The sequence below is a fragment of the Eubalaena glacialis genome, chromosome 4 (genome assembly GCF_028564815.1).
Source record: "Eubalaena glacialis isolate mEubGla1 chromosome 4, mEubGla1.1.hap2.+ XY, whole genome shotgun sequence".
Taxonomy (NCBI): domain Eukaryota; kingdom Metazoa; phylum Chordata; class Mammalia; order Artiodactyla; family Balaenidae; genus Eubalaena; species Eubalaena glacialis.
In genome coordinates, this window is record NC_083719.1 from 185,618,089 (window position 1) to 185,631,798 (window position 13,710).

General features: G+C 63.6%; 1 protein-coding gene across 10 annotated transcripts in view; it reads right to left on the reverse strand.

Annotated features, from left to right (window-relative positions):
* DOT1L (DOT1 like histone lysine methyltransferase) overlaps positions 1–13,710 on the reverse strand; it is a 58,651-nt gene that overhangs the window by 20,245 nt on the left and 24,696 nt on the right. For 5 of the 10 annotated variants that reach the window (XM_061190841.1, XM_061190846.1, XM_061190840.1 and 2 more), the window contains 6 exons: positions 12,793–12,856; positions 11,981–12,209; positions 10,167–10,261; positions 9,710–9,772; positions 4,341–4,396; positions 2,311–2,390 (listed from right to left, as the gene is read on the reverse strand). In XM_061190841.1, coding sequence (XP_061046824.1) covers positions 2,311–2,390; positions 4,341–4,396; positions 9,710–9,772; positions 10,167–10,261; positions 11,981–12,209; positions 12,793–12,856 — 587 coding nt within the window. Of the gene's footprint in view, positions 1–2,310; positions 2,391–4,340; positions 4,397–4,925; positions 4,993–9,709; positions 9,773–10,166; positions 10,262–11,980; positions 12,210–12,792; positions 12,857–13,710 lie in introns of those variants that run through there. The other 5 variants (XM_061190842.1, XM_061190849.1, XM_061190847.1 and 2 more) reach the window with 5 other exon arrangements.

Sequence of the window (13,710 nt, forward strand, 5' to 3'; positions counted from 1 at the left end):
AGGGCCCGGGCAGGGCGCTCGTTCCCACAAAACCATCAGGAGCGACCCTGCCGCATGCTCAGGCTCACGCTCACCTACACACGCACACACGCAAACACACACGCAGCCGGCAGTGCTGAGGGCAGCTGGAAACTCTCTGCGTCTATGCTGGGTGATCCTTTCCCCTCTCCTGTTTGCTCGAAACGTTTCATAACAAAACTTGGGGGACACACCCCGTTCCTCTCTCCCGGCCACAGAGGAGGTCAGGACGGCATGGGGGCCTCCCCGCAGCTGCGGGGACAAGGAGCAGGACAGAGCATGGCGCGTCAGCGAAGACCTGATGTGGGAATCGCAGCAGCGGCGGCGGCAGCAGAAGCCGCCCTCCTGAGCCCGAGGATGAAGACGCTTTCTGGAGACCTCCCTGCAGGACAGGTGACTCCTGCCATCTCGTGTCACGACTGGAGAAGCATGGGGACACCCTGTCAGGGCCGCATCCCCGGCCAGGCCCCAGGAAGGGGAGCGGGCAGAGCCCAGTGGGGCCGTGGGCACGCGGGGCGGCATATCCGACCTCACGCTGAGGTCACAGCCCACGGGGGGCCCGGGAGACCGGTCCCGTCCTGCCAGGAGGACCCCGAGAAGGATGGACACCTGAGGCTGGAGCTCTCACACGGATGGCAACAGCCCCCGGCCGAGGACCAGAGCCCGGCCGTGTGCGCCTGGGCGTCCAGGGAAAGAAGCCCGCGACTCCACCAGCGGTGGGATGACCCCCACGCTCCTGGAGCAGAGCGCATCACAGGGCACAGACAGAGCCGCCGTCACCCCGAGTGTTCACCACACATGGGAAGCTACTGGTCTCCCCACAAGGAAGAAACAAAGCAGCAGGTGAGAAGCAGGCGCGAGGGCACAGGACAAGGGGAAACGCGGGCCCTCCCTGGGTCCCCCAGCTGCTGCCCTGCTTGTCAGGACCATCGATGGTGCTGGGACAGAAAGCGCCCAGCTTTCTGAGGGAGACGGACTGAGGAGGACGGCCTGGAGAAGCAGCCGCTCCTCCGTCCCCTCTTCCTGGAACACACCGGACCTGCTCTCCCACTCTGAGCCTGAGCCCAACTCACCGTGGGACCCAGGGGCGGGCATGAGAACACACACTAGGCTCAAATGAAACTGGTCAGCACCCAGCTGTGTAGAAGGCTCCCGCCCAGGTGTCCGCATCTGTCTGATGCTCCATGTGCATGAGAACGCCCCAGGCACAGCTAAGGGACACCTCATGTGTGCTGCTGGGCCTGGGCGGGCCTCGACGCAGCTCCCTCCCTGCACCTTCAGTGGCCTGGAGGGATCTCACTCAGGGACCACCCTGCTCAGGCTCACCACGCCAGAGGGAGGAGCTCGGGACACAAGAAGACCGAACAACCCCCGCCTGCGTTCCTGAGGAGGGGAGAGTCCGCTCAGACGCCAGGAGCTCCCGTCGTCGTGGCCTGTCGAGACCTCCCCCGTACAAGGTTCTGGCCAGATGCCAACAGCACTCACTCCACAAAAGCATCAAGGTAACCTGTGAGTCTAAACGCTTTCAGAAGCACGGGGAGAACACGCCCCTCCTACATGCTAAACGGATCCTGACTTCAGAACAGACTCAGCTTTCAGCTTCGCCCCGTGACTTCTCCTTCCAGAGCTGTGCCGAGCAGTTCTGGCAGCACTTCCAAGACTCGGACACAAGAAAGGTGAGGTCCCCTCCCGCTTCCGGGTCTCAACTGGCCCGGGGACAGAGGGTGAGGGGGAAGGGGAAGCAGCGGGGGCAGCTCTGGCCAGGCAGCCCGGGTCCAAGTACAGGAAAGGCCCGGCCAGCAAAGGTCGCAGGGGCCGGCCAGGGGAACCCCCGTGCCCTCAGCGCCCCCAGGTTAGGGTTCCAGATCACATGGGGACACCCAATCAAGTTTCAGTTTCCCATACACAGTGAAGAATCCCTTAGGAGAAGGCAGGATGTCCTTGAACTAAGAAGTCACTCCCTGTCTCCCTGTCTCCGAACGAACCAGACAGCCTGCAGCTCCCTTGCTAATCTGGCCCCACCCCTGTCCTTTGGGCCGGCTGCAAGCTGGGGCCTGAGCGGGGGAGGCGGCAGGTCTATTCCACCACACGCGCTGAGCTGCGAGGCACCCGCCCACAACCTAGGTGACAGTGAGAACCACGATGGACGGGATCCCCTGCCTGAGGCCTTTCCACCAGGGCCGAACCCGACGATGCCGGTCAGGACCCCGCCACCTGTGACCAGGGCCACAGCCACCCAGCCCCGAGCAGGTGCAGGCGCGGACGCACAGGGCAGGGAGGGGAGCTCGTTACCTTCCTTCATGTTTGCGAACCGCTCCTTCAGCTGGTGATCCACCTCAGGACCAAAGGCAAAGTTATTCACAAATATAACACTGCAAAATAATATTCCAGTTGAGTGAAAGGAGGTTCTACCTGCACACACATACAGAGCCGCAGCGCCTACCACGCCTACCGCCTCTGCCGCTGGCTCTGCCCGCACCACCTCCGCCCGGCCTGGGGACGGGTGCCGGGGCCCACGGGCTGTGACTGCCACCCTGGGTGCCGTGAACACGGACACTGTGACAAGCAGACCGCTGGCTCCCTTGGGAAGGCGCGCACGGACACGGGCCCAGGGCAACGGGCTGCCCCGCCTGCCCCTCAGGTGCCCCGGGGTTGGAAAGCGGGCAGCTCAAGCGCCAGCTGGGCAGAGAGGTGCGAGGACACCCAGGCAGGAAAGCAGCACAGACCCGTCAAGCTGCACCACCACCCGAGGGCCCAGCGCCAAGTTCTTCCGAGGCAGGGCCTGGCCCATCCTCTCCCGTTTCTCAAACGTTCTCGGGCACCCGACGGCCCGAGGAAGCGCTGCCTGAAGACGCCCACCGGGCAGTGGGAGGCTGCTGCCCGCACAGGCCCCCAACCTGTCCCCTCCTCTGCCCGCCGGCTCCTGCCCCCGTGGAGGACCCCCACCAGGGATCCCTTCCCCATCTGAACGTGACGGAGAGCAGCGAGCTGTCTGCTGTTCCATGCCACTTGTCTGGAATCTCGGTACTAGGACAGTAACGGAGGATCTGACCGGGGCGAGGACGGACACGGGCAGCAGGAGAAGCACTGAAGGTGTAAGCCAAGCTCTCTCGCTGCCGACCGCTTGGAAAGAAACCCAGATGCGGTGCGGTTCAGGTTGGGGCCGACAGGCAGAGCCCTGATGAGAGCGGCGAGCCGGGGAGGCTCCGACAGGGAGTGGGGCCGGCCTGGAGAGGTCCCTGCTCTGGGATGGAGCCTGGGGAGGCTGCACGCCAGGGCCTCAAGGTGGCCAAGGTGGGGAGAGGGGGTAAGCCAGGACAGACCCTGGGCTGCCTGAACTAGAATCACCCGAGAGGAAACAAGGAAGCTCCCTGAGGCCCGTGGAAGCCAGGATGAAGACCCCTGAGCGCAGAGGAGCTGGTCAGGGCGGGGACACCCCCAAAAGGAAGCAGAGCGCCTAGGGCACTCGCCGTCTGGGGGGCACCGTCTGGGGGCCCCGGCAGAGCCCAGCCTCAGGGCCTTGCGGTGCTCTGGGCGAGCTCTTCCTCGCCGGGCCACAGCTGCTGGGCGCCCCCCACGGGAGAGGCCCCCACGGCAGCTGCTCCAGAGCACCCCGACCCCATCTGATGGGGACACCCACGGAGTCAGCACGGTCCCCTCAAGAAAAGGGGGACGGCGTGCCCAAATCAGGTGAGACATTCTCACGGGAGAGCGAGACAAGGACAGGCCTTTGTGAACGAGGGACGCCTGTTTCCTACCTGCCCGCACGGAACCCAGTGGTGGGGCCTCGGGGAGCCGTGCAGCGAGCACATGCAGAAGGAAGCGGGGAGGCCAGACCACCAGGTCGAAGGGAAATGGTGTGACCCGCCCCCCTCCAGAGAGCTGAGAGAGTGACACGCCCGCCCCGCGGTCACCAAGGCCCGGCCACCCCCACTGAGCCACACGAGCGCCTCGCGCTCCACAGGCGCTGCCACTGTTGCCGCCAGGTGCGCAAGCGCGGGGTCCAGCCCGCTCCCCGGCGCCATGCCTGGGCAGGACAAGGGAAGGAACCACGGAGGCAGAGCTGCCGGCAAGCTCAGGACATGCGGCGGTGTCGGCCTGGAGACTGCTTGCTACGGCGCTACCATCCATCCCGGGGAGGCCCGACGGCAGGAACCTGCACTGAGCCCGGGCCCTCCCCGCGCTCTCCGGCCCCTGCCTGCTGGGGTGACCCCCGGGGAGGGGGAGCAACCCAGGGAGGGGGAGCTGCGCCGCCCCGCGCCATCCTGCCCTGCCCGGCAGGCCCCCGCGGCCCTCGCAGCCTCACTCTGGCCCGGCCGTACCTCGTGTTGGCGATCCGCTCTCTCCACTCCTCCGAGAGGAAATCTCCTCTCTCCAGCTGAAAGGAGAAAAGAGGGACAGCCCATCACTCAGGGGTCTCGCTCGCCTCTGCACCCCGCCCCCACCTGCCCCCCAAAGAAGAGATGGAATGAGCAGAGGCCCTGAGTTGGGAGGCCGCGGCGGGGCGGTGGCGTTGGGGCCAGGCTCCCACAAGGGGACGGCGGGGAGAGGCCGAGACCACGCCATGCCCATGCAGGGCCAGCAGGGGGCGCCCTGAGGCGGCCGTGCTGGACAGAGCACACGCGGCGAGGGCGCAGCTCTCCTGCACCACCTCGCCTGTCTCCCAGGCAGCAGGGCTGTCCTTACACCCTGACCACTATCTTTGTTAGCCGACTAATCTCATTGTGCCTCAAGGCCAAAGTCTGCCTGAGACAACTCAGACCTTATTAACCTAACTGCCCAGAACTGTACCATTTAACAAACCAAGAAATCTGGCTTTATAATTCTTCAAAAAAAGGCTATCATCCCACTCCTGGGTGTCCACCCCAGAGAAGTGAAAACAGACCTCCACAGGAAAACCTGCACACCCCTGTCCGCAGCAGCATAGGTGGGAACCCACGTGTCCGTCATGAACGTGAACAGATAAACACCCTGTGGTCCCTCCACACACGGGAGCATCACTCAGTCATGAAAAGGGGTGAAGCCCCGACACTCGCTGCAACGTGGACGGACCCTGAGAACACGATGCTCAGTGAGGGAAGCCAGACGCAGAAGGACACACAGGGGTGATTCCACTGATGGGAAACGTCCAGGACAGGTGGACCCAAAGACAGAGCGTCTCTGGGGGAGGGTGGAGGTGGCTGCTGGCGGCCCCCGTCTGCACCCCACAAGCCACCAGGTGACCGGAGGCCCTCCAGGCAGCAATGGGGCAGCACCACCCAGCAGGGCTGGCCCCTGAGCCTGTCTCGGGACAGGCAGGAGGAGCCTGTGAGTGCCACGGCGCCCAGGCAGAGCAGCTGCAGGTCCGGCGCCCTCCAGCACACAGGAGTCACCCAGGGACATGAGGGGCCGAGCCCCGCAGGGCAGAACGGAGATGGCCATCCTAAAACACTCGGGTGCCGTGGGAAGTCTACGTCCCGGAAGTCCGCGTCTCCTCGCTGGGTCCTCTCCCCTCCTGAGGCTGCCACGGTTCCCTGCGCACAGCCCAGCAGGCTCGGGGCACTGACCCAAGTCCAAAGTCCTTACGATGCCGCACAGGAAAAAGCTCAAGCTGCAGGCCTGAGGCCGTGTCCTGGGAAGGCCGCTCGGTGTCTGGAACCGGACCTCAGGGGCTCCCTGTCCGCACACTCTCTGGGAAAACACGGGGTCCACACGGGCACCTGCTCTCCTCCCGGAGTCTGGGGTCTCGGCTGACCGGCCCCCAGTGAGAACCCTGGGCTGGGTCTCTGTGGCCAAGAGAGCAGACCACAGCCCCTGGGCACTGGGTCCTGTGAGCCTCCCTGGGGCCCGCACCTCTCTCGTGCCGTCGCATCTCGCTTGGGGGAGTGAAGCGCGTCCTGTGGAGTCTGGAAGCTGCGCCCGGTCCCCTGGACCCACCCGACGCCTCTTCCCTCCGCTGGTTTTGCTCCGTCCTGTCTCTGAATAAACTGCAATGTGAGGACGATGTTTGCTGCGTCCTGGGCTCCCGCAGGCTTGTCCTGATGTGGCTTCTCTCTCCATGGGGGCTCACCCATCCAAGCCACACCGTTTCAAGCCACAGCGCCACTGCTCTGTTGTGGCCTCACGTTCAAGGCAAGAAAACAGCCATTGTCCCGGCCCCGCCGCCATTCGCCTCTTGACACAGACTGGCCGAGTCGGCTCTGTGTCGCTGGGGCCAGTGTGCCCGAGTTAACCGTGGCAGGAAGATGTCACCCCCCCCACCAAGGACCCGTGACTGGCCCCAAGATAACCAACACCTCCAGTGTGGAGAAACGCACGCGGGGATAAGAGAGAAGAACGGACTCCAGCCCACATAGGCACAGGGGCTGCCACCGCCTGCCCGGGGACCTGGCCGGGGGTACCTCCCCACACGGCACTTCTGTGAGGCCACCACCGCCCCAGGCATGGGAAACCTGTGTGCCAGGCCCACTGCCAGGGGCCGACAGCACGGGGTCACCCAGCTGTCGCCAGCCGGAGGGGGCGCCCTGAGGTGTGACAGACGCAGGCAGAAGCCGGGCGTAGGGAGGGCCCAGGGGCTCCGACGGGAGGAGAGCTGTGGGCTGCAGGGCCGGGCAGGGACCGAAGAGGCGGCTCGGGCGCCAGGAAACACACTGGGCTCGGAGGCTCCTGCTGGCTTCGTTCCCCCCTCAGTTACTAAGTGACAGAGGCAGGACCCTGCCCGCCAACCAGGGCACCTGCTCCCAGCCACAGAGAGCCGCAGCGGGGGCACCTTTCCAGACCCAGCCGGCAAGCTCCTGCCAAGTCCAGGCGTTGGGCAGGGACTGTCGCCACACCCTCCTGGAGCAGGGCCACGTGGACGCCAGAGGCACAGCTGGCCGCCGCTCTGGACACGGCCGCCAAGGCCGCGACCAGGAGTCCTCTGAGCCGAGTTCTGCTTGCAGCCACCTCGCGAGGCCACAGAGCAAGGGCAACTGACAAGCGCCCTGGGCCTCACGAGCCCACAGAGCGAGAAGGTTCACACACAGGGAGCCCCGCCAAGGAGCCAGCTGACGTGCCACTGACCCCCAAACACCCACCAGGCCAGGCGCTGCCGCCCAAAGGTGACGAGGGGAGGAAGGAAGGAGAGGTGACCCGCCGGGGTGGGCAGCCCACCAGCCTCACCCCCGCCTCTCCCTCCAGCAGCGGGGATTGTACCAGCAGCTAGAACCACACGCCGAATAAAGCAGCTAAGGCTGCCCGCGGATCCATCGGGGCATCCCTGGGACCTATGTCAATGCAGACTTCTATACTATGGGCTTGAACTGCTTGGCCCTCTCACCAGAAGCAGGAGGCACTTCTTAAATTTAAAAACCTATGTTTTAGGAGGTCATGAGGTCTTAGGAAAACGGTAAGCCACCCAGGAACTCTTAGCAGCATGCCGGTGGATCTAGGGACTGGGCAGGAAGAGGTTTCCTGGAAACAGAAACCAACTGGACTGACTGCCCTCAGCCTGGGCAACGAACACCAGAGGACTTGAGATGCAGGAGGGACGCAGGAGGACAGAGGGTACACCCCTCGCTTTTCACCGAGGGGAGAGAGTCCTGCAAGAAATCCCACCAGGAAAAAAGGGAGGGGAGCTGGGCCCAGCCTGTAGATGTGCAACTCCTGGTCCAAGAACAGCAGAGCAGAAGGAGAGAGGGCACGGCCGAGCTCACGCCACGAAGCCACACCACCCTGATGCCAAAGTCAGGCGTCACGAGAAAGGAAAACCACAGACCAGCATCCCTCTTGGCTGCAAATAACCTCAACAAAATAGGAGCTATACCCCAGGGCCAGGTGGGATTTACCCCGGGCGTGGAAGTACATCAACCTTTGTACTCTGTCCCCTGAACAGGCCAAAGAAGAAAATCACACAATGCAAAAGCAGCTTTAACAAAACCCAATACCCATTCACAATAAAGATTTTCAGAACAAAAAAAAGAACAGAGATGAACTTCGTCAACTTAAAAAAGAACATCCATAAAAAAACCCTAAAGCTAACATCACACCCATGGTGAGAAGCTTGAGGCTTTCCTGCTAAGATCAGGGGCAAGGCAAGGATATGCCCTCTCATCCCTGCTCTTCAACACCATACTAGAAAGCCCCGGCTAATGCAATAAGACAAGAAAAGGAAAGGGTACAGATTGGGAAGGAAGACATAAAACTGCCTTTGTTCAAAGGTGATGTTATCGTCTATGTAGAAAATCCAAAAGAATCAACGACAACGACAACCCTGGAACTAATATAGCAGCTACAGGAAGGTTACAGGATGAGGGTATGGCTGTACGTCAGCACAGAGCAGACAGAAGTCAAGTGCAAACCCCTCAGAGTGGCCAGCACATCACTGAAGGAGGAGAACGAGGCTGGAGGCCCGATGCCACGTGGTTCAGGACTGACTCTCACGAAGACGCAGCTGTCAAGACACTGCAGTGCCACTGAGAGAGCAGACGGGGAGAGTGTGGGACGGAGCGGAGCGGCCGCTGGCCTCGGACGAATCAACAAAGACGGCTCAGCAGACAGAGGCAGCCCTGCAGCAGACGGGGTGGGGCAGCTGGATATCTGCACACGGAGAAATGAATGTAAACGCAGACCTCGCTCTCTCCACAAGAAGTAACCAGAAAGAAACCACGAACCTACAGGCAAAACGCACAGCCACGGAACTCCTATACGATACCGTGAGGGTAAATCTAGGTGAGCTGAGGCTTGGCTTTTAAACACGACACCGAAAGCATGACCCATGAAAGGAGAAATGGCTAGGCTGTTCTAAGAGCCTGGAGCCCCCTCTCCTGCGCCCCCATCTGCCTCCCACCTACGATTATGTGACCCACTCTGGGTCCCCGAGGCGACAGGGACGCCGATTCTGGCCCCACAACCCTGCCCGCAGGACGGCGCAGGGAGAGCAGTGAGCACGGCAAGGAACTCTGGGAGGGGGCGTCAGGACCACGTCGCAGCCAGCTGGGGTCTAAGTGACCTGGGGGGCGTGAGATGGGAAGTGGTGGGTGTGGTGAAGATCCGGTTGCGGACCCCGCCCCCTGCGATGCCCCAGCAGCGGCCCAGGGTATGGTGGCTGCATGGCAGCCGTGTGTCCACAGGCAACCGAAACCTGGCAGAAAGACTGATGGAGCCTTGAGCACAGAAACGCACTCGAGCCGAGGATGCGGACGCGGACACCCTGGGCAGGAGGAGCAGAGAGAGAGGCCAGAGCGTCCAGGATCCAGGAGCGAGACCTGAGGAACCTCGGCGTCGAAAGGCCGGGCTGAGCGATGCTGAGTGAGGGGCAGAGGGGCAGGCAGCACCGGGACAGCTGGGGGACTCATCCGCTGGGCCCCACACTGCTGCGGGGGGCAAGCAGGAGAAAGATGCCCTCAGACAGCCCGCGGACGGGGCAGAGGTCGTCTCGCCCACACCCTGCCGCCCCCACGTGCCGACCCGGGAGGGGCGCTGCCTCTGAAAGAGCGGGTGCTCCGAGGCCTTGCCGGTGCCTGGGGGGCTGAGGAAGAGAAATGCCACGTGGGCCACCGCTGTTCTCTGAGCGCCCGCAAGGGCCCCCAGGAGGGAGGACGAGAGTGGCCGGCAGAGGGTGGAAAGAGGTGGGGAGGGGCTCCGGGCAGGGGAGCCGCCCCCGCCCCCGGGGGCGGGGGCTCAGGGCAGGCACTGCGCCAGCAGCCACGGGGCATGGAGCGGTGGCACTCACTGTGTATTCTGCATGCTTTTTTCCATACCATTTCATCCACTTCCTGAACTCTCGGTCCATGGTCTGCAAGGGAGCCAAACCAGACAGCCCGTCAGGAACCAGGCAGCCGGGAGGGCACCCACGGCTCCCCAAGCCCCCTTCCTCCCCTCGCCCGCCCGCTCCGGGGTCCCTGGCAAAGGCTCCCAACCACAGGGAACCCGAGTCAGCGGGCGTGCAAACCACAACTCTTAAACACGTTCCTGTGGGGATGACACCGCTCAGACGTGTGCTCTCCCCAGACCCTGCCGCCCCATAGGCAGATGCTGGCACAAGGGTGACACCAGCTGACCCCACGGTGCTGGGGGAACTCCCCTCCCCTTGACCCCCGGCACAGGCCACGCCCTCGCCCCACAGGCCACCACAAACCAAGGTTGGAAAGAAAAGCGACAGACCATGCCCAGGGCCCAGAAGCGCTCACCTCCGCGTACTTGGCCGGGATGTCAGCTTTCTCGACACCATAGTGATGTTTGCAGTTGGTAGCCGCGGCGACCTGCAGCACAACCTGGCCCACTCCTTCAGAGAGAGAGAGAGAGAGAGAGAGACAGCAGCAGGTGTCAGATGTGCACTGCGACAGAGGCCACGCCCCAGCCGCTGGGGCGATGGCCACAAGGTCACCAGGCAGAGGCCACGGGCTCTCAGCGAAGGTGCCCGAGCGCTCTCCGAGGTCACAGAACGTGTTCAAATGCCCCAGGCCGTGGGCTGAGCCGCCACCAGGGGACAGCCATCTGGGTTCCACTTCATCTTCCAAGGACAACACTCCACGGCCCCCCAACCAGAATCCGTCCTTGGTCCACGGCCCCATGTGGCATTAACTGTCCAGACACAGATCCAGCTGTGCAAGACCCAGGAACCCCTCGGGAAGGCTCCTGCCCGCCCCGGACACACCACGGTTCCACTACACGGCCAGCTCGCATCCTCAGCCGAGTCTGAAGCGGGCTCAGAGAGGGGGCGGGAGAGCCCCACACCACACACGCCAGCAGGACGGAGGCAGAGTCTGCGGGCATTTAGCCTTCATGACAAAAGGAAGCTTTTTAAATGGTCTCTCCTTGAACTTAGATCAGTTGCACTTTAAATAAAGTGTCAGGAGCCCCTTGATTTCCCATTTTGAATAGAATGTACTCCAACGATGAAAACAAACCTCTACTCACAAACACGAGGTAAACACGGGAGAGGATGTGCGGTCCCTCCCAGGGGACAGGGGGAAGGTGTGGAGAGCTGGGCCTGAAGAGGCTGGCGCTTCTCAGAAATCATAAGCCTTTTGACACTAGGGGAATTTTACAGGCTTTTAAAGAAATGACCTTTGAAGTACGTGCATTCTTATTAAAATATGAATCGTACACTTAAAAAGGACTTAAACCGACAATGACACCACAAAAGAAGCCATCTTCGTCCCCATCTGCAGGGCCCCTGCCCAGCTGAGACGGGGCTTTCGGGTCTGTGAGCAGGTCACATGGGGTGGCAGAGATGCCCCAGCGGGCTATGCTGGGGGTTCCTGATGGAGCCGCCCAACGACATGCCAGATAGCACCCCCGTCAGCCCGTGACCTCACGAGTCCCACCAGGAACCAGTCAGCCCAATGCTTACTCAGGCAGCACGGCGTGCCACGTGTGCGCCTGCCAGGCCCTACCCCCAGGAGTCTCCACTCTGTGCAGAAGGGCGCCCCGTGAGCAAGCAAGGGGGCCGCTTGGGCTGGTGAGTGCGGGCAGGGGGGAGGGGCCGCCAGCAAGGTGGGGGCTGGGCCACCTCGGTGGTCCCTGGGGCCACCTGTGGGCCAAGAGCCAGGAGCAGCCCCAGGCCCAGGAGGGAGCAGGAGGGAGTGCAGCCGCGCGGCCCGGGAGCACAGGGAGCGGGCACGGGGGGCGGGGGGAGCGGGCACGGGGGGTGGGGGGAGCGGGCACGGGGGGTGGGGGAGCGGGCACGGGGGGAGGGGGGAGTGGGCACGGGGGGGTGGGGGAGCGGGCACGGGGCGTGGGGGGAGCGAGGGGAGCGGGGGGCGGGAAGCAGAGCTGCAGCTCAGCGCTGGCGGCTGGGCAGAGCCCACGGACCTTCTCAGGCTGGCTGAGCAGGAGTGAAGGGGCAGGTTTCTGGGCACTGGAAAGGCAGGCTTGGTTTGCGGCCTGCCGGGTGGGGAGAGCGGTGTGCCGACTAGGACTGCAGGGTCAGGGCTCCCCCGCTGCCTAGCACTTGCCCCGGACCCCTCCCGGCGGGCACACGGGCTTGGCCCACACTCACCGCTACCCAGGTCCACAAACAGGTCGTCCTCGGTCATCTTGATCTCGTCGATCATCTGGGCGACCAGGTCGAAGGAGGTCTCCCCGTACACCTCCGGGGAGAAGGGCTCGTAGTTGTTGAGTTTCTCGGGGTCGGTCACCGAGTGGTTGTAGACCTGCTGCAGGATGTGGCGCAGGAGCCCCGTGGACGGCCGCGTGTTCAGCTTCATGGGCTGCGTGGTGCCCTTCCACTGCGGCACAGGGGGCGCCAGTCGGTCCACCTGGGCCCCGCCCCGCCGGCCACGCTGCTGCCCCCCAATGGTGACGCGTGTGCGCGGGAGCGTGTGTGTGAGCCTGTGTGTGGATGTGTGTAGTATGAACCTGCGTGCATGCGTGTACCCGTGCGGGGGTGCGTGTGCACACGTGTGCAGCCCTGGACCCAAGCAGTGTGAGCTCCCCAGCACAGCTCCCCTCTCCTAGCTGGTCTGTCCCAGCGCCCAGAGCGCCCGAGGGGTGGGTGAAGGACGGAGAAGCCCCAGGAAGGCTCCCCGTCACCCGCCCGCCTGCCGCGGCCCCCAGGGGCGACCAGGGCCCGGGACCCCTTTGGAAGTAACGAGGTCGCTCAGCTCCGACTGTCTGCGTCACAGCGGCTGCGGTCCCCTGCCCCCTCCCCACTACACGGTCCAACGCCCTGGGGTGCTGCAGACTCTGCACTCCCAGGGCCTCAGGGCTCGGGCTGAAGCACCCAAGCGACTCGACAGGCAACGGGGTCCTGAAGCACAGCGTGGGCCCGGAGGAGGAGGCGGGCCCGAGGGGCAGGTGAAGGCCACATACCAGCTGGTGGATGCTGTCGATGGCCCGGTTGTACTTGTCACAGAGCCTCTGCATGCTTTCGAAGCTGAAATAGGCAGGGGATAGCCGCTGGCCACTGCCGAGCTCGGAACAAGCCACCGGGCCTCGTGGAAGGGGGCAGAGGTCCCAGGGGCATCATGGGGCCTCAAGACCAGAGCGGAGGGGTCGGCTCACGGGTCAAAGCCTCGGGCAGCGGTGCCCTGCAGGCCTTGGGTGAGGAAAGGGCTACGCACAGCCATCCGCAGAGAGAGGCGGGCGGGACCAAGGCTGCCTCACCCCCAACCCGTGGATGCAATGAAGTCCCACCGCCCCAGGGCTGGGCCGCCCCTTCCCTGTCCTAGCCGGGGGGAGCCTCCATGTTTACCCCTCGGCCTAACTTGAGTGGGCGGGGGAACAGCCGGGGCACCGAGGGCCACGTGGAGGCAGAAAGGGCTCCTGCTCTGTTGGTCGGGTGGAAGGGGATGACAGCCGACACCCCGGCTCTGCAGAGAGTAGGGTCAGCACCTCCCCCCTCACGCCGACATCACTTCTGTTTACTATACCTGTTTAAGTTTCTGACACTTTCACAGATATAAGCAGACTGTGTTAGACACCTAACAAGGGAGTTGTCAGGAGTTTTTAACAAGACTAGGCTCTCCCAAACACCAAGGGAATGAGTTTTCAACGGAATCCCCTAACCCAGGGGTACCCCCGGGGCGGTATCTGGGGCCATTTGTGGTTGTCACCAGTGGCATTAAGAGATGGGGCAGGGGCTGCCTGGGACGGCCCCACGGAGAACGACCTGCCCGATGCCCGCAGTGAGGGGCTGTGCCTGGTGCCTGCGCTGCACAGGGGAGGGGCTGTCACTCGGGGGCCCGTCCAACACCCCCTACAGGCAGGGCAGCAAGACGGCTGCTCCCC